Consider the following 24294-nt stretch of genomic DNA (forward strand, 5'->3'; position numbering starts at 1 on the left):
GACAAAGAAGACATTTCACTTATCACAAATATCAATAGCCTTTTGTCTCATATGGTAGAGAGTACTTTGATTACCTAGTATATAGAAAGGAGCCAAAAATTGGCCATTTTGTAAGGAGATTATCTTATAATGATATCCATTAGTGAGAAATGGTGGATTTAAAATAATAAATTTTTATGCATTTACAATTTGTTGACAAATTACCTTGTGATCTCGTAGTCAAGGTTCTTTAAGAGCTACACGAGTATCATGAGAAAGGGATAGTGGAACTTGTGACGAGTCCAAGTCTTTGTGAGCCACAAGAGAAAGGGATAGTGAAACTTGTAATAATGGGATCAACTTAAGAGCCTTTATAAGCAAGATTGGGGAAACTTGTGATAATGGGATAGTGAAACTTGATCGATTTGGGAGATTTGCTAAGTGAGATCAGAGAGGGATAGAGAGTCACAATTGTGGAGATTTTAAAAACTAAATTAGGTTGGGAATGTGAGGTATATATAGTAGATGACCTCCATAATATGCGTACTCAAGCTATGACATTCAATGTAGCACTATGCCATTTACGGAAGCACTTTCGTGATAGCTCTAGCGGTGTCAGTATACAAGATGCAGGTGACAAAATGCAGTTTCATTTATTGATGATGTCATTGTGCTACATCAATGCTTATGTCATTATGCTACATCAATGCTTATGTCATTGATGATATCATCAACTAGAAGCTTTCCCTTAACCTCCTCAACTTTAGTATAAATAGGGGCCTTGGCTACAAGCCTTTTAGTCTTGCCAATGCTAGTTGTGAGGCTCATCCAAGGTAAGTCCTCTCTAATTCCATCTCAAGCTACATACCTCCAATTCTTATCTTGTCTTTGATCTAGTTTTATATCGAGATCTTGTCCTATATCGGGAATCTAGTCTTGTTGTAATCATCATTGTATACAACTTATATCAAGAAGTATCTTATTGTAATTCTTGTTCTTGCAATAAAGAATCAAGTATTTCTTCTTATTCTTCAAGTTAATTCCTTGTAAGTTACAAGGCGACAATCCTTGGTCCTTGCCATGTGCTTGTTGCCCTCATAACAATATAGTGAGACCACATACATTGATCTTGCCTAGTTGTGATGGATATGATGATGGAAAGTATCATCACCACCCATCAAAATATTCAAGAACTTTATGAGAGTAATGCACGATTACAAGTAGAGAAATCCTAGGCTTTGGGATTAGCCATCCAAGATCCTCAAAATCAATTCCAAGAACTCTTAGAGGTAAGTCTTCATCAAGAAGGTCCTTCGACATCTTATAGTTGCCCTACTAGCTAAAAGAAGGAACCAAAGGTTAGCTTATCTAAAAAGCTCAATAGGACCAACTCGAATTTCAAAGAGTATGATTGTTTATCTATATGTACCCCAAGTGTAATCTTGATGATGCTTCTCAAGTGAGACTTCTCAACACGCTCCTCTCAAGTACAATCCTCTTTTGGTTTTCAGCCTTCCTTGAGAAGGAATTTCCTCTACTTCATGATTTCAAAGCTTTTATTTAAGAGTTTCTAGCCATCTTTAGAGGCACTAATAGAGCCAGAGTTGCGAAGACCAAACTAAGAAGTCTATGACAAGGATCTAGACCGACATAAATTTCTGCATCTAACTTTTAAAAATTCACTTGCAATCTGGCTTGACATGAGGGTATTTTATTAGCAAATTTTGTTGAGTATTAAATAATGATATGAAGGATCTCTTATGAACAATGCCAAAGGTTCACACATTAAGTGACCTCATTCTCAATCAATAGAATGTAATAGATTTGTATTTGAGAGATGCCAAGAAAAGTGCCATGGGGGTTCATAAAGTCTTGATACCACAACAACAATGATCTCCCAAGGGAAACACGAACAATATTGAGCCTAAGTAATTTGATTCAACCTAATTCAATCCGTTGTCAGCTCAAGAGAAGCAATGATGATGCACTCTTGGATTATGTTTATATTGTGGAGGTCTTGGGCACATTCCTCAACATTGTCCTAATAAGCACCCATGACTATAAAGCTCTATAATGCCCTCATCTCGAAACATGGATGCCCACCAGCCATAGTAGGGGCCATACGCCTAAATAAAAATCAAAAGTTCTTGGAATGCCCATTTTTGCTTGCTAAGGCTACTTCAAGTTTTACGTTGACAATAAGAGTTTATGCACCAATACGACAACCAAATGTTCAAGTGCGTTTGGACTCTAGAGCCTCTTCATGCTTTATAGATGAGAAGTTTGTAAGGCAATGTAGTACCACAATCATGGAGAAATCTAGCCTAGTTCCTATGGAATTCATAGACGGTTGTTCTCTTGCTTTAGGAGATATCAAGTATGAAACTAATTGTATAAAAGTAACATCAAGAGACTTTGTAACAAACATAGCAATCAATATAATATATTTTCTAAGCAACCCAATCATCAGTGGTCTACCTTGGCTCAAGCTACCCAATACTAATATCAATTGGAGAACTCAAAAGGTTGAACCAAGGTAGGCACAATTTACTAAAAAAGAGAATGTGAGACTAACTTACATTGGGGCAAAGGTATTCATGAGAATAGCTAAGAAAATTCCTACTTTTCTAATATATGCTTTGCTAGTTGAGTCATCGATTGATAAAGGTATGCAAGCTCTCTCACTCTAATATCGTATTTATCAATATGTGTTTGAGAAAAAAAATGTAGATATGCTTCTTGAGCACAAATCTTATGATTGGAACAAGATAAGCACAATTTACTAAAAAAGAGAATGCAAGACCACCTTTTATTGGGGCAAAGGTATTCATGAGAGTAGCTAAGAAAAATCTTGATCCTAGTTTTCTAATATATGCTTTGCTAGTTGATGAGTTGTCAATCGACAAAGGCATGCAAGCTTTCCCACTCCAATATTGTGATTACCAAGATGTATGTAAAAAGAAAAATGCAGATATGCTTCTCGATCACTAATCTTATGATTATGCCATTGAGATACAAGAGATAGCTCAACCACCATTTGGCCCAATCTATAAGCTATCTCAATATGAATTTGCAAAATTATGAAAATTTACGATGAAAGTAAGGGTCCATAGACACTCAAAGTGATTAGTAGGAGCTCTAAAATGATTTATCAAGAAGAATGATAGCTCTCTCCACATGTGTGTTGACTATAGAGGACTCGATAAGGTAACCATCAAGAATCATTATCCACTTCTCTTTGATCCCCGAACTCTTGAGTGACTTGGAAGAGCAAAGCTATTTACAATGATTAGTGGGGCTTATAGTCTTGTCAATAAGGGAAGGTAATGAGTGAAATATGACTTTTCACATAAGGTAGGCCACTATGAGCATGTTGTCATACTGTTTGGTTTGACAAATTCTACAATAGTCTTTTAGCATCTAATGAATGACACATTATGTGAGTACCCAGACAATTTTGTGGTAATATATGTAGATGACATTCTCCCATCAATAATCAAGAAGAGCACAAGCATCATGTGCAGATAGTTGTTGATAAGCTATAAGAAAAGGGCTCGTATACTAAATTGGAAAAGTGTTATTTTCATAAGCTGCTAGAGGTGGAATTTCTTGGATATATTGTTTCTTAAAACGGAATGCATAGAAAGAAGGTGAAAACTATTCTTGAATAGGAAATACCAAGGTTAATTCAAGATGTGTAATCCTTCTTAGGGTTCAAAATTTCTATCAAGTCTTCATTAAAGTTTATTCCAAGATTACCATGCCACTCACCTAAACAAAAAATGATAAAATCACATGGAACTTTAATGCAGAGAAGGCTTTCCAAATACTTGAGCAAGCCTTCATTATGACCCACATTTTGATACATGTAGATCCATCCAAGTCCTTTTTCTTGGAGACTCACACATCAATTTTTACTCATTCTAGAAAATTCTTAATAGTTGAAATAAATTATAAAAATCATGATAAGGAAATTTTGAACATTATTGACTCTTTTGAAACATATAGGCTTCTTCTAAGAGCACCCCATAAAAATCATAGTTTTTACAAACCATAAAAATCTAGAGTACTTTGTGAGTTTTAGGTCTTGAATTGATAGCCAAGCAAGATGGAGCATCTTTCTTTCTCGATTTGATTTTGTCATATCATATCAACATGACGATTAATGATGAAAATTGGATGCATTGTTTCGACGCTCCTACCTTACAGGTAAGAAAGGAGACACATTTTATGACCAACATGATTCTATCCTCTTAAAACTTAAATAACTCATACAGCAATGTATTTTACAAGTCCAATAAAGATACATAGACAATGCCAACCAACAACAAATGCAACATCTAACTTCATTGGAGATTGAGTTTGGCTTTTTACATCAAGATTTATGCCCTTCTTACCCTTCCCAAATGCTAGATTTTCAAAGGCTTGGCCAAGTGAATCCAATCATTTATTGTCTCTAGCTACCAAAATCCACGAGGATTCACATAGGATTCCATGGGTCTATTCTAGAGCCTTGCCATACATCCTCAATAAGGGGGATAAACCCACAACCAACACCATCGATTGAGATTGAAGGACACTTGGAGTATGAAGTCGAGACTATCCTTGATTCTAGAATCTCTTGTTAAAGGCTTGAATGCCTCACATTGAAAGGACTATGATGCTAGTGAGCGAACATGGGAGCTGGCCTCCAACTTTCATTGAGCACTTGCTAAAGTAAAGGAGTTTCATCAACAACATCTATTGAAGCCAAGAGTCTTACCAAGAAACCCCACCACTCATTGTGGAACTTGTAGCTATAGAAGGGTGTAATGTTATGGACATTGAGAAATCTAGTATCTTCTAGAAACTTCAAGAAAAAAGTTTTAAGAAAGTTAAAGAAGATTCCTTAGGAGACTCTACAGCAATACTTGTTGTCATCGATGATGTCATCATGCTACATCAACACACATGCAAACAACTCTTACGTCATTTATAATGTCGTCATCTAGAAGCTTCCCCTTAACCTCCTCACCTAACCTCCTCGACTCTAGTATAACAAGGGTCTTGAGCTATAAGCCCTTCAATCTTACCAATGCCAATTGTGAGCCTCTTGTGAGGTAAATCCTCTCTAGTTTCAATTCTTGTATTGTCTTTGATCTAGTATTGTATTGAGATATTGCATTGTCTCGAGAATCTAGCCTTGTTGTAACCACCATTATATTAATATTGTATCGAGAAGTATGTTGTTCTAATTCCTCTTCTCGCAATAAATAATGAAGTTCTTCTTCTTCTTGATGCTAATTTGTGGTAAGTTATAAGGTAGCAATCCTTGTCCTTGCCAAGTTCTTGCCACCTCATAACAAGTGGCATGCAGAATGTCATGTGTGTGTTTACCGAGTATTTAGGATTAGGCAAGAAGCAACTATGGTTTGCGAGTAAAATGAGGAAAAAACGTCCTCTCTCCCTTTCCATGTAGTGAGAGCATGCATGCATGCTCTCTCTCTCTCTCTCTCTCTCTCTCTCTCTCTCTCTCTCTCTCTCTCCCCCCCCCCCCATGAAATGATAGAGCACACCATATGGCTATGTGGAAGGCATTATTGCATGATGAGGCTTTAGAGTAATAAGAGAAGACCCGCTCATTATCAACTCTAGAATTGATACATCAACAATTTCCTCCATCATTGCTATTGCATAGGGATAAGCATCTAGCTATCCATAATCAACACTAGAAACCTTGTTAGAATACACTTGAATCAAATAGGAACTCTCACTATGGGTCAATCCTCATGGGAATGAGGCAAGACTTCCCTTGTGAGGGTAGACTCATGTGACCCTATGAAGTTTGGGTATTCTGTGGGAGTTTTGAATGGAGTCACCAAGGTAGCTCCCTTAATGGACTAGATGGGCCCCAAGTGGATGGTATTCCACCCTACAGAAAAAGATAAGTCTTTCATTGCAAAGCATTACCCTTAAGGAAAGTTGCGGCTTTTCACACTTTCAATGACTCAATGAAGTTATCCCTAGAGTAAGCTATGTCAAAGTGTTGAATAAATATCAATGCCTTCCTTCTCCCCCCACCATGTCTCCTATAGATGAGTTTTTTCCAAGGGAAGAATCTACCTCTTATAAACACACACCCCTTCTTAGCAAAACACCCATTATGGCAATGCTTCCAACCATCATTATGATCAGAATGATACCCACCATCAACACATCAATGACATCTTTGTAGGCATCAATGTATATGAAGAGCCACCCCAAACTACACCTATGCAAGTGTGTAACAATGATCAGGATAGCGGTATTAACCCAGAGGCTATTTTATGGTGATTATGGAGGCCTACATGTACATAGAAATGATGATTATTTTCTTTTTCTTATGGCAATCATAATGGTCACAATGATTACATGAGTAGCAACGGTACACACTATTTGTAATTATAGCTCATCATCGATGAAAAGGGGTTGCAATATTATGTTTATAGACAACAATTCAATAAGAGGTGATTGCAAGGCCCTTTAAGTGGCTAGCATCAATGCCATTTTTAGATTTATGTAGATGCTCTCACTCCATTAATGGCAAATACGGATGTGCACATACATGAATCTCATAATCAAGATGCACATTATAACAATGGCTATCATTATTATGAAAGTGTCCATGCCAATAGATCATCAAAAGGCCATACATTAAAGAAAGAATTAGAAGTGGATAGTCTTGCTCTGTTTACTATTGCTTGAGAAACTATAAAAGGTTTATATGTAGAGCCCCCCTCTCCAAAATGCACCATCCATTCTTAACAAAAACACATGAATACACATGACGTATGGATGCACACCGTATATGTGCACACATGCCTATGCATGCAAGTTTGCATGTGTACGCAAATGCATACATGTGACATGTCGATGTGTACAAACCTTGCTCTTATATGCCATATGCATGCACACATGCATACCTACCTACTCACAAGTGTGCACATGTATACACATGTGCACAAGAAGGTGCAAATTACTGACATTGGTGGATTGTCCAAATGAGCATCAAACACAACTTCGTTCGTGAAAGGATCTTGCCATTGGAAACTTCATGCATGAAGTTGATCTTCAATATGTCGATGCACCTTTAGACAATACAGAAATAGGGTAAATATGATGTAAACAAACAATAAATATAGATGGTACTAAGATAGTGAATGATTATTGAATTACTTGTGAAAATTTCATAACTTACAAGGGATTGCTCGAAAAGTTTGCAATAATTAGGAGGGCATATAATGTGATTTAGTATGCGAGCCATACAACCAAAATATGATGCGTATATGTGAGCAATCTTGTCGCATAAAATGTTTCATAAAACACAAAAGTATCCTACTTGATGATTGGATCAAGGTATGACTGTCAAAGTCAAAGTAGCTATAATTTCTAGTAAGAAAGGGGGGCAAAAGGCTATGCCTGCGATGGGCCGGTTTGTTTTGTCATCCGTATCCACTTAAAGAGACATCGGATAACTATGACGGTAAAAACACAGTCAAATGTTCCTCCCCCAAATCAAAAGCTTGAAAGAGCGCGGGCGCCATCGGTCCCTTGCAACATCAGGTTTGCTGACGCATTTCTTCCGTGCAAGAATCTAGTAAGATTAGCTTCGTTTTTCCCGTCTGCTCCCAGATCAGTCTGCGTCGAAAAATGCGCGCCCTGACAGCTTTCCCAGGCTCATAACGCAGGGCAATAGTTCATGTTTTCGTTGTTGCCATGGTTCTCTTTGGCACCGATGCACGAATTCAACAAGGAATCGCTGCACAGGAGAATGAAGAGCAGACAAATCAACAAGAAACTATTGTACAGGCTGAGGAGGCCGAGGATAAACACGAAGCCCATGACAACAATAGTAAAGTTGAGGGAAATGCCTGCGCTGTGGTAGGCAGCGATTCACTCTTACAAAAGGACGCTGTACAAGGGATTGGAATGGAAGCACAAGAAGTTTGTGTAGATTTTCAGAGACAGGAAACAACCTTACTGGTGGTTGATAAATTTTCTGCTGAAACTCAGATGATGCAGAAATTCTGTTGCAGGAGACGTGAAGACAGGACAGAAACCTTAATGATTGACGGTACTGGTTCCACACAGAGTGATGAGGAGGACGAAGAAGATATCGATTTCAATCCACTGTCACAGCATTCAGCTTCTCCAGAAGCTTCGTCAGGCTTGAGCTCAGAGAGCGAGGACTTAGTTGAGGAGAATCTTGTAGTAGCAGAAGGGACTTGTGATGGGAAAGGGTTTGATGATTCTGAGGCTGGCAGTGAGGATGACAATGCATATACTCTGAATGAGGAGGAACATGAGGTCAATGACGGTGACATGGACCTCAATAGGGGAGAAGGCTGCATTTTGCAGGAGGAAGGGCATTTAAAATATTCCTATGGCAAATCAGCTATGTTTGAGGCAGACTCTGCTTCACAAAGATTTTGCTCTGTGATGGATGCGGCAAATGATATCAGAGCTACAGATAAACATCCTGGAGCAGGGTACAATGAAACTATGCCAAGAAGGACAGAGGAGGAAGTAGTTGGTTATACTTTTGCTACCCTCTCTGACCTAAGGAGCCCACTTAGAAAAGAGGTCAAAAGCCAAAGCTATTTCTGCAGTGAAGAGGAACAGGCTGTGGATGCAATCTGTAAAAGAACTAGGGCACATTACTCTCTTGCAGATATGTCTTTAGATGAATTAGAAACGTTTTTGCAAGAATCAGATGAAGAAGACTATTTCCAGAATGTTGATGATGAGGAAGAGTACAGGAAATTTGTAGCTGCTGTTCAGGGAAAATGGAATGCTGGGACTGAGCCAAATGATGAGAATGGTGAGAAAGGAGACGAAGAAGATGATGAAGAAGATGACTATGATTTCGAGATTGAACTTGAGGAGGCATTAGAAAGTGATTATGAAGAGATGCCGAAAGGGGACTCTGATAGTGCTAGAAGAACATCGAGAGGAGTTGGCCGGAAAATGGATATGAGAGAAAAGAGGAGACATAAAACAAGGCCACAAGTGAAGGAAAGACTTCTTGGGTTAGCAAAAGCACGACTTCGACCATTACGGCCTTCATTTAGTGCTGGGGATTGTGACACAGAGCCCAAGTGCAAGCCTACAGCTAGTGGTTTCATTGCCAGCCAGATAGGACAGTTGTATTGCTTAATTCATGAGCATGTGCAGCTTTTAGTGCAGGTTCTCTCATTATGTATATTAGAGCCTTCTCGACAGCAAATAGCAATGGATACTCATAGATTGCTGTCGCAGCTTGTTGAGACATGTGATCGTGTAAGGTCTTGGAAAAAGTCAGCTTATCCCGAGAGTTACTTTTGTGTGCCGTATGTTCACAGCTCAATCTTCCAGGTTCCTTTTTCCCACTATGTGCAACATCTTTATCCTAAACTTGAAGACAAAGCCGCGGATGCAATGCTCAAAGAGAATATCATGAATAATTTCTCACAGCCCTCTATAAATGCTGCCTCTTCCAGTCTTGAGAATGGGACTCCTGGTGTTTTAAATGCCCCAGCATGTAGTGTGACGAACTCAAACTTTGAGGGTCGTGCTTCATGTGAGACATCAGTTGCAACTGCATCCTCTGATCGTTTGCCAACAAATCCTGTTTCTTCTGTCAAAGATCAAGGTACTTGTGTTGACACTAACTTCTGTTGGGCCCCATCAATTTCTGGACCAGTTTACTCGCTCCTAGATGTTGCTCCACTTGCACTGGTGAAGGAGTTTTTGGCGGACATCCCCAAGGGTATACTTCATCTGATGTTACAGCCGAGTATGAATTGTATGCGAGATTGCGTCTTTATTAAAATCTGTATTCTGGCAGATTGTTTTGCATAATTACTTCTTTAACAGTGGCATTGGAACTCTCACGCATCTGTTTAGTAGACTGTTTTCTTTCTTTGATGGTCTGAATGACTCTGGCAGTTGTTGAACGGTATAGACAGCAGCATTTAGAATGTGGAACTCCTCATGATGTTAGTCGAGAGCCTTTGTTCCCGCTGCAAGTCGATGCAAATAATTATAAGGTGGTGTAGGATAACATAAGCTTGTATTCAAGTAGCTTCATTAGCCCATTGTTCAAGTTGTAAAGTTGTTTGTGGCAGGGGCATTTTCCAGATAATCTTCCTTCACGAAAAATGACATTTTATGACAACATACAAACAAAAAAGACAATGGCTGCTGTTCTTGTTGAGAATACCAAAAAGCAAAGCATAGCTTTGGTGCCAAAAGAGATATCAGCTCTTATCAGTAGATTTGTACCTTGCTTTAATCCAGCTTTGTTTCCTCACAAGGCACCACCCTCTGCTGTAGCAAACCGTCTGCTATTTACAGATGCGGAGGATGAGTAAGCCTTCTTTGTCAGTTCTTCTCTTGATATTTCTCAGCACAAAGTCTACTCTGTACTTCTCTTATATTTGAGGGTCTGATTGGCTGATATATTTGTGGTCAAGCTTTGTGATATATTTGGGTTCTTTCAACATAACACATTTCTGACACTGACATTTTCCTGTTATAGACTGCTAGCTATGGGCCTAATGACATACAACACGAATTGGGATGCCATACAAGAACACTTTCTTCCTTCCAAGACTGCACATCAGGTATTTATGTTTCTTGATGGAGTCAGGATATATTGTTACGAGCTTTCCAACCTTTGGATAAAGGTAAGCCACTAGAAATTTGCAGAAGAAAGTGAATCACAAACAGATGATGGACTGTACTGGCTGTGAGTTCTTGTTTAGGGGCGAGCCATTCTTTGTTCATGACAAACTACATTACAATTTAGATCAGTCATAGGATCAATCTCAAAGTCTCTGGCATAATGCAGTCTTATAGTAGACTCATGACATTGCACTGCAAGATACTAAGTATCTTTGACCTAATTTTGCAGTTCTCCCAGTTGAACCCCGTCTCTCATCTATATATAGTTTATATTAGTTGTATAGCTTATCTTGAATAGTTGGACCATCCTAAGAATCGAGGAACATCCATGTCTTATGAATTTGCAATGCTATGAAATGATGAGCAGTTAGATCTTCTTAGAAGTTGAATATCAAGCTATAAGATAACTAGTATTCAATTCTACTAAACTTGATCGAGCTGTTCTGCATTTGTTGCTTACATCCTTTGTTAAAAGAGAGATGGGCAGGTGTTGGTTAATGAGCTCGCAATAAGCTAATTGGGAAGAGCAAGTTCTCCATACCAAGTATGCCTTGGGGAGGCTTAATGATGATAAATGTTTGAGTAAGCCAAGGGTCATGGATATTCTTAATTCAACCTTGAGGGCTAAGTGTGGTGTTGATGAGTTTATGCTCAAGGGGTGGAAGGGCTCTCCAACAGCCACTGTCTGTTGTGGAACCGAGCCAAGGGATGCTGAAGGAGAGTGTCATCCCTTGGAATGGATCTCAAACATAACAAACCACCAAAGCTCAGTGTTGTTTGTGATGAAGGGCGACCTGGTAGCTGGATGATGGAGGAAACTGTCAAACACAGCAGTTTTGGAGCAGAGGGCAGCAGACTTATAGGTCCAGGCAGCAAAACACAGGTCTGGGAGCTATCATGATGACTCTGGATGCAGTTGTAGCACAGGCAGCAGGGTGAAACACAGGCATCAGGCTGTTGTGATCACTCTAGATGGCAGATGCTGTCACAGCATGGTGGCAGGGTAAAATGCAGCAGCTGGATCAGGAAATACAGGGCTGGTTCCTCCAGGTAGCAGCACAGTGATGAATCACAGTAGGGAATGATGCCACCATCAGCTGGATGATGATGTCAGTAGCAGCAATGGCTCGCTAGGCAGTAGAAGGTGATGATGAGAGGGTAGGGCTGGTGCTGATGAGGGCTGGATAGCAAGACAGCTGATGGCAAAGGATGATGGTTGTTCGAGGCGGAAGACATCCTCAAATCTTAATTACAGCAGTTAGACAGGGATTTTGTACAAGTATGGCTCCCAGATCCCATAACAGGTTTACTTAATTAAATTACCAAACTTTCATTAAAAAGAAATGCGTTCCTAGGGAGTGTCCATGTCCCACAAACCAAACCCTAATTTGGGAGGACCACCCATCTGTAAACAGACAGGTTGCGCACCACTCAGCCACAATCTCATCTTTGCAGATTGCCAAACTCAATTTTCTAATATCAAGAAAAGGAAAAGGGTGGTTGTAGCCGTGGGATTTGGGGAGGTGGGAGGTTGAGGTGGTTACATCTCTCTCTTCCTTTATCTTCTCTTCTTGTTCTTGTCTCTTTCTCTTGTGCTTTCTTTGCAAGATCTCATGGAGACTGAGGAAGAGGGTGAGGATGGTTTTCATCTATCTATTTCTTGTGTGCCATTTACTCTTGTGTGTTCTTGGAGCAATGGTTCTTGGTGAGAAGAAGAGGGTTTTCTTTCAGGGTTTTTGTGGCTAGTAAGTCATTTGCAATCTTTTGTGCCATGACATCAGCTGATAAAGATGGCTCTAAACCATACATATAATTGTGGAGCTTAGCCTCATCACTGATGCTTTCCACATACATGGTTAGGTTGAGGAATTGGTTAGTATACTCTCTTACACTGGCCTCTTTGTTCCAAACCATACCATCTTCGTACCAATTTCTCTTTTTCAAGAGGGGAGATAAATACTTCAGCCAAAAGTGCCTTGAAAGGTTCCCAATTCTCTACAAGTATGTTTTCTTTTTTTTATATACCTCCACCAAGTATGGGCAAACTCTGCTGGCCATCCCCTGCACGGACGATATCTCAGTTTGAGTTGCTGCCTATTTGCTGTAGGCACCAGCTTCCAGACACTCCGAGGCTATTGGTGTCCGCTGTTCAACCCTTCTTCACTACTTGCAACTATTGTTTCGACCTTCCCTATATAGTTGGCAATCTGTTTCCAGCCAGTTCGATCGTGACTCAGCTTGCGTTTATTGTTGTTTTCACTCTGCCAACTTGCATTTCCTACATACCAGCCTGTATGGACAATTGATGTAATCATCCAGCCTGCTTGCATCATCATTTGGGCTGCATTTTATTGTTTGCAGCATCGTCTCAGCTGCCACATTATCAACAATATTGTGTTTTGCTATTCTAACATTCTCCGGCTCTATTTGGCACTGTTTCCAACCATCTTTGAGTTGTGTTTGCTGTTGTCAGACATATTTGGTGATTATTTGCTACTGCGTTTTGGAATCCATCAGAGTATGACACTCTTTTGCTCATACTTTGCCTTGGTTCTAGAGACATAGGAGTTTGGGGCTCCAAATTTTCTTTTGATCTCCCCCTTATTTTCTCTGCATCATTAAGAAATACCCATCTCTTCTTCTTCCTCCCACCCTCCTTTTTTTGGGTTGACACGCCGTTACCATGCTTAGTTATTTTACCAAGGGAGCCCAAGTGGCATCCTAGAGAGACCAAGGCATGGACAATGGGTGCTTCTTGGCTACCCAATGGCTTACCAAAACTTGTGAAGGCGGATGGAACCACATTGATTTTTTTTTTTTTTTTGGTGGAGGGGGGATCCCCCCTTTGCTAGAAGATATGGTTTGCGGCCTATCAATCAAGTGTTCTTAGCCTCAGGGGGAGAACGAAGAGGGATGGTTAGATCCAACACATCACAATTCAGACAAGCTAACTTGACCACTCAAGAGTGTTAATGATGAGGGAGAATAAGTATGTAGGTGTGGTAGTGAGGTGGTGAAAGAATTGCGGGTGGAAATGGCTCAAGATTTGCTTAGGGGTGCTTTGCATAATGAGATGCAAATATTAATGCTACATCATGAGAATTCATATATAGCAAGGTGCCATTTGGATAGTGTTCCTCATGGGGAAATTGTTCACTTGCCCAAGCGTCCTTTTACAAAGATGATGATGATCATGCAATGCAAAGGGAAAGTACAATAGGGAAGGGAGATTGATGTTGAAGACAAACACCAAAACTTGTAGAATACCAATGAAGAGTAGGAATCTCCTCTCAACCATGGATGTTGATGTTGAAGGAGGAAGAGGAACCTGATATCGGTCATTGTATGGTGCTAAGATCCATGAAGAATGTGATGATGAAGATAGACTTGACACCCCCTTAGCCGGAATAGCTGAAGAATAACCGGCTGGCCATTTTACATGCCCATTTCGACCTTGGGAGTTGGGAGAGGGCTCCAATGCTCATCAAGTGGCGCAAGCAAGCCCCAATCTCAACCTCAAGAGATGACTCCATGTCGATAAAGCGCTAGGATTGTAGTCCATCATGCAAATAGATCGAATGGATGGAGGAGGAAGACTTGACTCTCCTTGATTGGAAGAGTGGGAAAACATTAGCCACCAAGGCAGTTGGGATGCGTGGGTACACCGGAGAGATGGCTCCAATGCTTATGAAGTATCGTATACTTGAAACTCAACCTTGGGAGAGAGCTCCTATGCCAGTCAAGAATGTGAAGGTATAACAACAAAGATAGTAGTCCGTCTGCCGTCTATCATGAAAAAGTAAACTAGAAGTGTAGAAAATGATGGTTAAATGATAAAAACATCTCAATTGAAAGGAGAGAAAGACGGATGGCAAGATAAGGAAAAGAGGATGCTTGATCTCGAGAGAGAAGATACTATCTTTGTCTCCATGCTAGTGAAGGCAATACTTACCAAGGCAATTAGAGACTTTATACCTGGAGTTCACATATTAAGAGCTTGAGGATAGATAGGATGGCCAATGGAGAGCTCGAAAGTGGAGGTAGAGCGGAGATACAGTGAAGGAGAGCTTGAGGGAGTGGGGCTAGAGAGCTTGAGGAGAGAGAGTTTGAGAACCGAAAAACAAACCTTTAACCGAGGAAGGAGTAGTAATATACTTATAATGTTGGTCCTAATTGAAATGCAAAACCTAATAAACGTTTCATATTGAGATGCTTTAGATGTTGTGATAGTGAGATGTAGTGGAAGTGAATGAAAGAAGGAAGTGTACAGTAGAAGACTTGAAAAAGTATGGCTAAGCCTAAAGGAAATCAACCTAAGGTTCCTAAAGATGACATAGGACTTCCAAGAGACTAGCCTCAGGGAAGGTAATGATGAATCTAGTTAGAGATATATTAGGCACTGACTAAGGAGGAGATCCAAGATCCATCACATTGGTGGCCAGTTACTAATGAACACAGATATCAGGGGGTGGAGAAACTGCGCTACTTGCGTGGGGAAGACTCCCCTCTCAACCTCCTTGGAGTGGTACTACCACTACTAGGAGGGATGAGGTTGGCTTAGGAATGGGGATTGAATTGAGCTTTGGTGGGTAGAAAACACTTAGCTAGGAAGGAGGTGATTTTGGGTTTGGGTTTAAGATTCTTGGCCTTTGATTGACAGCTTTCATCTACATGCCTAGTTTTTGGCAAAATGTGGAAAATCTATTCTTTTTAGGCAAGAAGTTCTAGGAGGGTCTTTGTGAGGTGTGATTGTATTGCTTTCTTTTTTCTTCAAAGATTTTGTGTCTTGTGTGTAGGTTGGATCCTAGGGGGATGGTTCAAAATTTGTGGAGCAATCTCTTGGGTTTTCTGGTTGTGATGGGTAGGCTCCTTGAGTATGGAACAAGAAAACAAACATTTTTCTTTGAGAGAGGTTGGGATATCGCAAATCATATTGTGATCCGAATTTGAACGTCTACACCCCAATTGGCGAGCATGTGGCATTTGTGCTCTGTATGGATGTGTTGTGTATAGATGACCCCTTTCTTATAAGGGACTATTATAGATGACGGAGCAGACTAAGGATGCCTTGAACCAAAAGTTTGAGATGACTGACATGGGTCTTCCCATGCGCTGTCAATCCTTAGGTGGTACTAACTACTTTGTTACATTTATTGATGACTTTGGCATAAAGTCTAGGCTTATTCTATAAAGTAAAAGTTATAGGTTTTAGCCACTTTTCAACACTTTGTTGCTTTGGTTTAGAACCAATCTAGGCATAGGCTAAAATACATATGATCTGATAATGGGGGTGAGTATGCCTCACGTGCTTTTGAGGAGTTTTGTGATGATTGGAATATTAAGGATTAATTGACTGTTCCTTACATTCTATTCGAAAATAGTGTCGCAAAGCGTATGAATAGGATCATTCAGGATATCAAACTCACCTCCTAGCCATAGAGTCAAACATGCTCACGTCTAAGCCTGGGAGCTTGTCATGAGGGCATGTATTTTTGAAATCTCACTTAACATGTGGATCAATTTTTAATCACATGGTTAAGTAAATGTTGCACATGTGAGGTATTGGGGTTAGAGTAAATTTAAGAGCCCAAGATCCTAGAAAATCACGGGATATGAAAGGCAAAAGTTGCTTTAAGTTATGTCACACACATACTTGGTGGTATCTAGTGCTAGTTGTTGGCCTAGGTCATTTATTTGACCATAAGTGTCAGTTGTTGGTGACACTAGAGAAGTGGCGTTTAATGGTATCCAACACCAATTCGACGGTCAAAGATGGTGTAGAGACACTCGTGAATGGAAGTTGCCTAGCCAATTTAATTATTGGCCAGTCAGATTATTTTTCAGGGCACTGAAATAATTATTAGATTAATTTTCAAATTTTAAAAATTGAAAAGTAATATTTAATTATGGATAATGTTGGAAGAACCATTTGGGAAGGTCGCAGCTTGTCAAAAATGCCCATGTAAGACCAATCAACAGTAGAAGGTGATAGCATCTACAGGCTGTTGAGACAAGGCAACAACAATAAATGACTGATTTTCTTCAGTTTTTTGCATCTACAAGCTGTTGAGATAGGGTAGTAGTAGTAAATGATTGATTTTCTTCACTTATTTGCATCTACAAGCTGTTGAGATAGGGCAACAACAGTAAATGACTGATTTTCTTCAGTTCTTCGTGAAGAAAGTCTGAATTTTCTCTCTCCTTAGCATTTTCTCTCATCTCCCAACCTTTCTATAGCCTTGCTTCAAAGATTACAACATTGAGATCACCAGAGGTTGAGAAATTTCAGATTTCTTTGTTGTAAACCCTAATCCGCAGCAGAAATTAGGATTTAACAGCAGCCTCGGGAAATATGCTAGAAATTGGAAGCTCCAAGACCTGGATTCAACAAGACTGAAGTTGTTATTAGTCAAATTCAAGTGGAGGAACCAACAAATCAATGAATTTGGGGCATTTTTCATCTCCATCAAAGTGGGCGAAGGCTAATTGACTGCCCAAATCAAGGGGCAAATCAGATTGAAGACTTGCTGGTCATTTTGGACAGCAAGGGAAGTTGGAACACTGAAAGGGATTGGGAGAATCCCATTGTACATCAATTTCTTCTTTAATTAAGTTCAATAAATACCGAAAGGGGCGCTAGTTTTGGGGCCAACAGGGTATCCAATGTCCAAGATTATATGGTAAAGTGTGCATTTCAGTTTTGTGAATTTGTTAATTGCTATAAATAATACTCAATTAGGTTATTTGTCCCTCTATCCGAGGAGGAAGACTGGTTTCAGAGCTAGTAGCACTCTGGGTCACGACCACATCCCAAGGGTTGGCATCCCATACCTTGAGGCCACACCATCTTGGTGTATGGATGCATTGGCCTATGGGCCAAGAGTCCAAGAGTGGTGATCACACAATGAATGTGCACAATACGGCCTTGAATCCTATAAATAGGACTTGACTATTGTAACCGCGAAGTCCCCTTAGTGCATGTACACTAAGTCACTTCATAACCACTGTGACCAATGCTACTAACGCCCATTTGGATGTCCACGGACGTAACAAACTTCCTCCTTCAAGTCCCTGTCCAAAAATATGAACTTTATATACGACTAATAGACCAGCCATCTCCTATGGTTAGCAATGGCAAGCATTGTCCAAATCATGGCCATGCGTGTAATACGAGCAAAAGTGTCATCAAAGTGAACACTAAGCTTTTGAGCAAATTCTTTTGCCACCAAGCAGGCCTTTTGTTTGCCCAAAGTGCCGTCACTATGATATTTGGACTTAAAGACCCACTATATCCCAATCACCTTGCATTTAACAAGTCTAGGCACCAACTCCCATGTGCCATTTTGTTCTATAGCCTCTAATTCCTGTTCCATGGCCCTATGCCAATGATTATATTGCAATGCCTCATCAATAGATGTGGTTTCATTGTCCGCCATGGCATGGGTCATTAACTCATAATTGGTTGTGTAAAACTCTCTTGTATGTGTCTAATTATAACAAGAACATTGTGGCCCTTCTTGGCACTTTCACTTCTTGAGGATACTCTCAATGAGTGTATCACAAAGGGTCTGACAAACCCATGTCGAAGTAGGCTGATAACTCCCCCATTCCGTTTCAAAATTTTATCTTTGGATGAGCTACTAGTTGGGAATCTAGGGGCGGTGGGATCTCCTCCTCAAGGGCCTTAGACTTTGATCGCTTGACTAGAAGTGGCTATGGTGACTCGGTCTTAAACTCTATCTTTGGATAAGCCATTGGTTGAAATCCAATGCAATGCAATCTCCTCCTCAAGAGCCTTAGAATTTGATGGCTATAGTGATTTTGAAAATTTGAAGCTCATGCCAAGGCTTATGTGATAGGATCTATCTTGATGTAACGTGCCCGCTCCTCAAATCGCGGGACACGTCTTAGCAGTCCATCGAGAGATATATCTAGAAGACGCCACCCGGCACTCCCAAAGAATGACACGGGGTTTGCCAACTAGGGTCTCTTGAGTCTGCCTCGCAATGGAACTTATCCGGCCGTTCCCACTAGGATCGACCTGAAGTCCGGGTTTCTTGTAGTCGGGTCTTTTTAACAACCTTCTAGCGTCGGTCTGCAACTACTCCACTTTGCATAGATACAACTGGACCAAGGCAGACTCATACCGCACTTGGTTCAAAGAGAATGGGAAACAAGAGGGATGGGATGCATCGCTCAACCTCTGCTTGTAAGGCATAGTCCCATTCCGGTCCCCTAAAACGGCATGAATCAGATTTTTAACTTATAAGTTCTAAGGTCCTTGTCTATCTAACGTTCAGATCAAATAAATTTCATTGAGGAAAGCTCTCGGCTAACCAAGACCACCCTTCCATAGGATAGACCCATTGGTCACATCCACCACGCTTCCCTGGGGGGTTGTTTTAGTTATCTAATTACCTACCACATTATCTTTGACACATAAAAGCAGCTTCCTTAATTAACCCGTTAATCACAGGTTCCTTTATGTAATTTAGGGCACAGACACGAAGACAAGATAAAACAAGATCAAACACTTCCTTAACTTATCTTCAGATTAATGTTTGTCTCCCGCCCATACAGGAGAATTAAGTGTCCCTTTCTGCCTCCGCAGAAAAATCCTTCCGTCTCCCGGTAATAAAAACCCGAAGGTTTATCCTACCAAGATTCTGCCTTGTAACTAGTATCAAGGCCTTGAGATTCCATCTCAAGTCATGTAGAACACTTGTGTAGGGCTCGGAGACATTGGGATTTACGGCCAGAGTCCCCCTTGGCACCCAAGCGTCCTCCTAAGCCAAGTAATTTTCACGGAGAGACCTCTCGCGGCGGGTTCGGTCCACATTCTCGACGCAGATTCATAACCCCCTTGGTTAGGGTTTGGCGGTTCGCGGGGGGTGGCTAGTGCCATCCTTCCTTAATTATCCCTTTAGGAAATCATCCACAGCTGAAGCAACCAGCCTAATAACATTTACTAGGAAAAACATCCCTTTTGTTCCCATGGCAATTTATCCTTACAGTTCCCGCCATGAAAATATAAACACTTGGATATTCATCCAAAACCACAACCAATCCTTACCAAAACCCGCTAAGTATCCTTTCGGAACAATCAAGCTGTAACAACCAGCCTAACATCCTTTAACTAGGAAAACATCCTTTCCTAATCCAGCAAGAACCACTCTGCCTAGCAATCACTTTTTCCATCTTTAACAAGATCAACCTTCGTTAAAACCATTTCAACAGTTCCAAGCAACATGCTTAGCATAAATCAACTACCATAAGGTTTGCTCTCCCCCTTGGGTTAGGGCTTTGCAAGGTTAATTTAACAAATTCCTTCTAGATTCTTTAAATGATCTCAGTGGTCTTTCCCTTGATCCTGATTTGATCAAGGCTAACTTTATACTATTGTTTCAACTCCTATGGCAAGCTATGCGCAACATTAATGAGTCTACAGATTTTAAGTGTGATGATATAAACATCTAGAGAGAACAAGAGTTTGAGGAACCTGGACTTGATTCGCAGGAGTAGGGGCATAGTTGATGCTTGCCTCTTTGTCTGCATCTCTCGTGTCTCTGGCTCCACTTATGATCGAGACTCGTCGCAATACTCCGCTTTGGTGCCATCGTGGAGAACTTTGTCAAGATCTTCTTTTTCTTCAGCTCCACTTTTCTCAACCTCCTTCTCCCTTCTCTCTCTCTCTCTCTCTCTCTCTCTCTCTCTCTTCCTCTACCTTTCTCCCTATGATTATCCCTCCTCTCTCTCTCATCCACCTTCCCACTCTCCCTCTCCCTCTCTCTCCTTCTCTTCTTCTCCTTCTCTCTCTCCCTCTTCTTCTTCCTCTTCTCCTCTTCTTCTCCTTCTTCTTCCTCTTCTTCTTTCTCTTCTCTCCTTCTCCTCTCTCTCTCCCTCCTCTCCTCCTCCTCCTCCTCCTTTTTCTTTTTCTCCTCCTCCTCCTTCTTCTTCTTTTTCTGCTCCTCCTTCTCCTCCTCATTCTTCTTCTTCTTCTTCTTCTTCTTCTTCTTCTTCTTCTTCTTCTTCTTCGCTTCTTCTGCTCCTGTTGCTGCTTCTCCTCCTTCTCCTCCTTCTTTTGCTTTTGCTCCTGCTCCTTCTCCTACTCCTTCTCCTTTTCCTTCTCCTTTTGTTGTTGTTGTTGTTGTTGTTGCTGCTGCTGCTCCTCCTCCTCCTGCTTCTGCTTCTTCTTCTTCTTCTTTTTCTTCTCTTCTTCTCCTCTCTTCCTCTTCTTCTTCTTCTCCTCCTCCTCCTTCTTCTCCTTCTCCCTCTTCTTCTTCTTCTTCTTCTTCTTCTTCTTCTTCTTCTTTTTCTTCTCCTTCTCCTCCTCCTCCTTCTTCTCCTTCTCCCTCTTCTTCTTCTCCTTCTCTTCTTCTTCTCTTCTTCTCCTTCTTTTTCTTCTTCTTCTTTTTTTCTCCTCTCTCTCCCTCTTCTTCCTCTTCTTCACGGCCAGGGGGGGCGCTGTAATCACAAAGGGGGGGGAAGCGCTGCTGAAGGCGAGGAAGGGGGGGCTGCGTCCGTGACGATGGGGGTCGCTACCTGTTGCCACAGCGAGAGGGGGGGGGGGAAGGGCGCTGTCCAGGCGGAGGGAGGGGGGGGGCTGTTGTCTAGACGGAGGGGGCCGTGCTGCAGTAGCAGGGGGGGGCGCTGTGCCTCAGCCCCACGAGGGGCTTTATAGGGGGGGAGGGAGGAGGTGGAAGATGGCCGTCTAGCGGCCGCCACCCCTCCCACCTGGGGGGCTGCATGCCCCCCCTAACTCCCTCTTACTCACTCACTCACTCTCTCTCCCCGCCATGTAGTCGGTAGGGGGAGAGAGTGAGAGAAAAAAATTGAAATAATTTAAAAATTTTCTTAAGGGGGGGGGGTTCGCATGGGGGGGACACGGGGGGATATTACATCCTCTCCCCCTTAGAGGAATCGAGATGTCCTCATTGTGATGAACCTGGACTCGTTACACACTCAACACGGCATAGAAAGGTAACACGATATATGAGCTCAAGGTATACTCTTGTATTATTCAATCCAAAAAGCGGGACAACATAGACACATCCCAGGACTACACCCTCGTGACGCCGCACATAAGAGGGTTCACCACTGGGTATAGGGAATCACACATAGAGTGGAAACAAGGCAGGGCTTTGAGTCACTACTACTCCCTATATAGGTGCAATCGGTAGCAACGGCATGGTATAGCTACAAAGCCCTTACACTCACCCCCGCTTACTGGATTGCTGTCCTCAGCAATCTAAGGGTAGCGTCTTGTTATTTGACTTATCCGGGGTCTTAACACAGCTTTTTCTAGCAAGCTGGTCAGTGTCTGCCGGTCTAATTGGACCGCAGGGTCTTAACACAGTCTATACTATCAGACTGGTCAGTGTCTGCCGCACTAGGATTTGGGGATCTTAACGCAGCCTTTTCTAGCAAGCTGGTCAGTGTCTACCCATCTAAACTGGACAGTTGGGGCTTTGTTGCCTGGAGTTATTTGCTGATTGTTACCATGCAAGTCCACCCTTGACTCGATTACATTTGAGGAGTGGGGCACGTTTGGGGTCTATGATTGAGAACCGCCTTATTTTTGGGTTTTCTGGAGAGGCTTAAGGGTTGTTGGAAGGGGCAGGGGGGTTCTCCTCGAGCCAAAGGGTGAAGGCATCCTTTCCGCGTTCACGGGCCTCTGCTTTTGAGATCCAAGTGGCCTCCTTGAGTGGACGCCCGCGCCACTTGGTGAGGTATTCGGGGAAGCCTCTTTGTTCTCGGCGTCGGAGGAATGCTTTTACTTCGAAAGGACCATTGGAATGGAGCATTGGTACGCGCCGTCCCCATTGGTTGTCTGGATAGAACCTGCACAGAAGACGAGCACGAAATGCATTATGAACACAAACACTGTCTAGCAGGTCCAGTTTGTAGGTGACTTCGTTCAGCACTTGAGTGATTCGGTAGGGTCCATAGTATCGGTGATTGAACTTGGGGGTCATGTTTTTGGGAAGTGACATGTTTTTGGAGCTAACTAGGACCATGTCTCCCTTGGCGAATAGTACAACCTTTCTCTTCTTGTTTGCCTGCTCTGTCATGGTGATCTTGCTCTGCTCAAGGCTTTGCTTAGCTGTTGCGTTGCGGTCTCTCCACTTCTTCAAGAATTCTTCTGCATCTTGATCTTCCGCTTTGGCCGCTCTGGATGCTAAGGCCAGTGGTGTAATGACTTCTTTTCCTGTGGCTAACTCAAAGGGGGTGTATCCCGTTGCCGAGTGGATTGAGCTGTTATAGTGGAATTCCAATACATCAAGGTACAAGGCCCAATCTTTCTGGTCCACTCGGGCATAGCTTCGGAGATAATCTTCAATGCCTTGGTTGACTTGTTCTGTCTGTCCATCTGTCTCTGGGTGGAAGGATGATGAGAATCTCAATTGTGTTTCTAGGGTCTTGAAAAGTTCCTTCCATATGTCGCTCATGAATCTTCCATCTCTATCTGATACAATGGCGAGTGGTAAGCCATGAAGTTTGAATACATGTGTGAAGAAGAGGCGTGCTACCTCCTTGGCATTCAGTGGTGGTTTGGCTGGGATGAAGTGACCCTGTTTGGAGAAATAGTCCATCACTACAAAGATGATTGTGTACCCATGGGATTCAAGTAGTTCCACAATGAAGTCCATGCTGATGACGTCCCATGGGCGGTTGGGTACCGGTAATGGTTGTAGTAGTCATGTTGGTCTTGATTGTGGTACTTTGACCATTTGGCAAGTGGGGCAAGTTTTGATGTAGTCTATCACTTCTTGCTTCATATTCGGCCAAAAGAACTGTTTCCTAAGAGCCTCCAATGTTTTGCTTTGCCCTTTGTGGCCTCCAATCTTACCATCATGTATCTCATGCAGGATGAGCTTCTTTTAACTCCACATTGTTGGGGATATACAATCTCTTGCCTAAAAATAGGATACCCTCCTCTAAGGTGTACATTCCATGGGGGGTCTTCTCTGCTTCCACATCCTTGATTATCTTGTGCATTTCTTGGTCTTACTCCAGGGCCTCTTTGACGAGTTCTATGAAGGTGCTGCTGACCACACTGACAGCTTTCAGGTCAGCTTTCCGGCTCAAGGCATCTGCTATCTTGTTAGTGGAGCCGGGCTTGTGCTTAATCTCCAGGTCGAATTCGGCTAAGAAGTCTAGCCAACAGGCTTGCTTTGCCGATAATTTGGGTTGGGATTGGAAGTATTTGAGGGAGATATTGTCGGTGAAGACTATTGTATGCTTGTCTTGAACATAGTGCTTCCATTTTCTAAGGCAGTGGATGACTGCCAACATTTCCTTCTCATGTGTACTCCACCTTGTTTCAACATCGGTAAATTTCTTTGATTCATAAGCAATGGGGTGACCTTCTTGTACCAGTACACCTCCTATGCCATAGTCAGATGCATCCGTAGAGATTTCAAAGGGTTTGGTGAAGTTCGGCACCCTTAGGACGGGAGTTTGGCTCATGCACTTCTTCATCTGCTCAAAGGCTTCCTGTTGCATGTTCCCCCATGTAAAAGAGTGATCTTCTTTGGTGAGGTGGGAGAGGGGGGCAGTGATGAGGCTGTAGTCTTTGATGAATCTTCGACAAAATACTGTGAAGCCGAGGAATTCTTGCACTTCTCTTAC

The 24294-nt window shown here is 41.8% G+C and overlaps 1 protein-coding gene across 2 annotated transcripts in view; it reads left to right on the forward strand.

The window, feature by feature from the left end:
* The first annotated feature begins 7448 nt into the window (after window positions 1–7448).
* Window positions 7449–24294, forward strand: part of DUO3 (Homeodomain-like superfamily protein) — a 65347-nt gene continuing 48501 nt past the window's right edge. The window contains exons 1-4 of one of the 2 annotated variants that reach the window (XM_087669518.1): window positions 7449–9745; window positions 9925–10025; window positions 10104–10345; window positions 10517–10601. In XM_087669518.1, coding sequence (XP_087525644.1) covers window positions 7714–9745; window positions 9925–10025; window positions 10104–10345; window positions 10517–10601 — 2460 coding nt within the window. In that variant the 5' untranslated portion in view covers window positions 7449–7713. The remainder of the gene's footprint in view (window positions 9746–9924; window positions 10026–10103; window positions 10346–10516; window positions 10602–24294) is intronic. The other variant, XM_087669515.1, reaches the window with a different exon arrangement.

The sequence above is a fragment of the Lygodium microphyllum genome, chromosome 3 (assembly GCF_053477565.2).
Source record: "Lygodium microphyllum isolate KBCC chromosome 3, Lygodium_microphyllum_v1.1.10, whole genome shotgun sequence".
Lineage (NCBI taxonomy): Eukaryota > Viridiplantae > Streptophyta > Polypodiopsida > Schizaeales > Lygodiaceae > Lygodium > Lygodium microphyllum.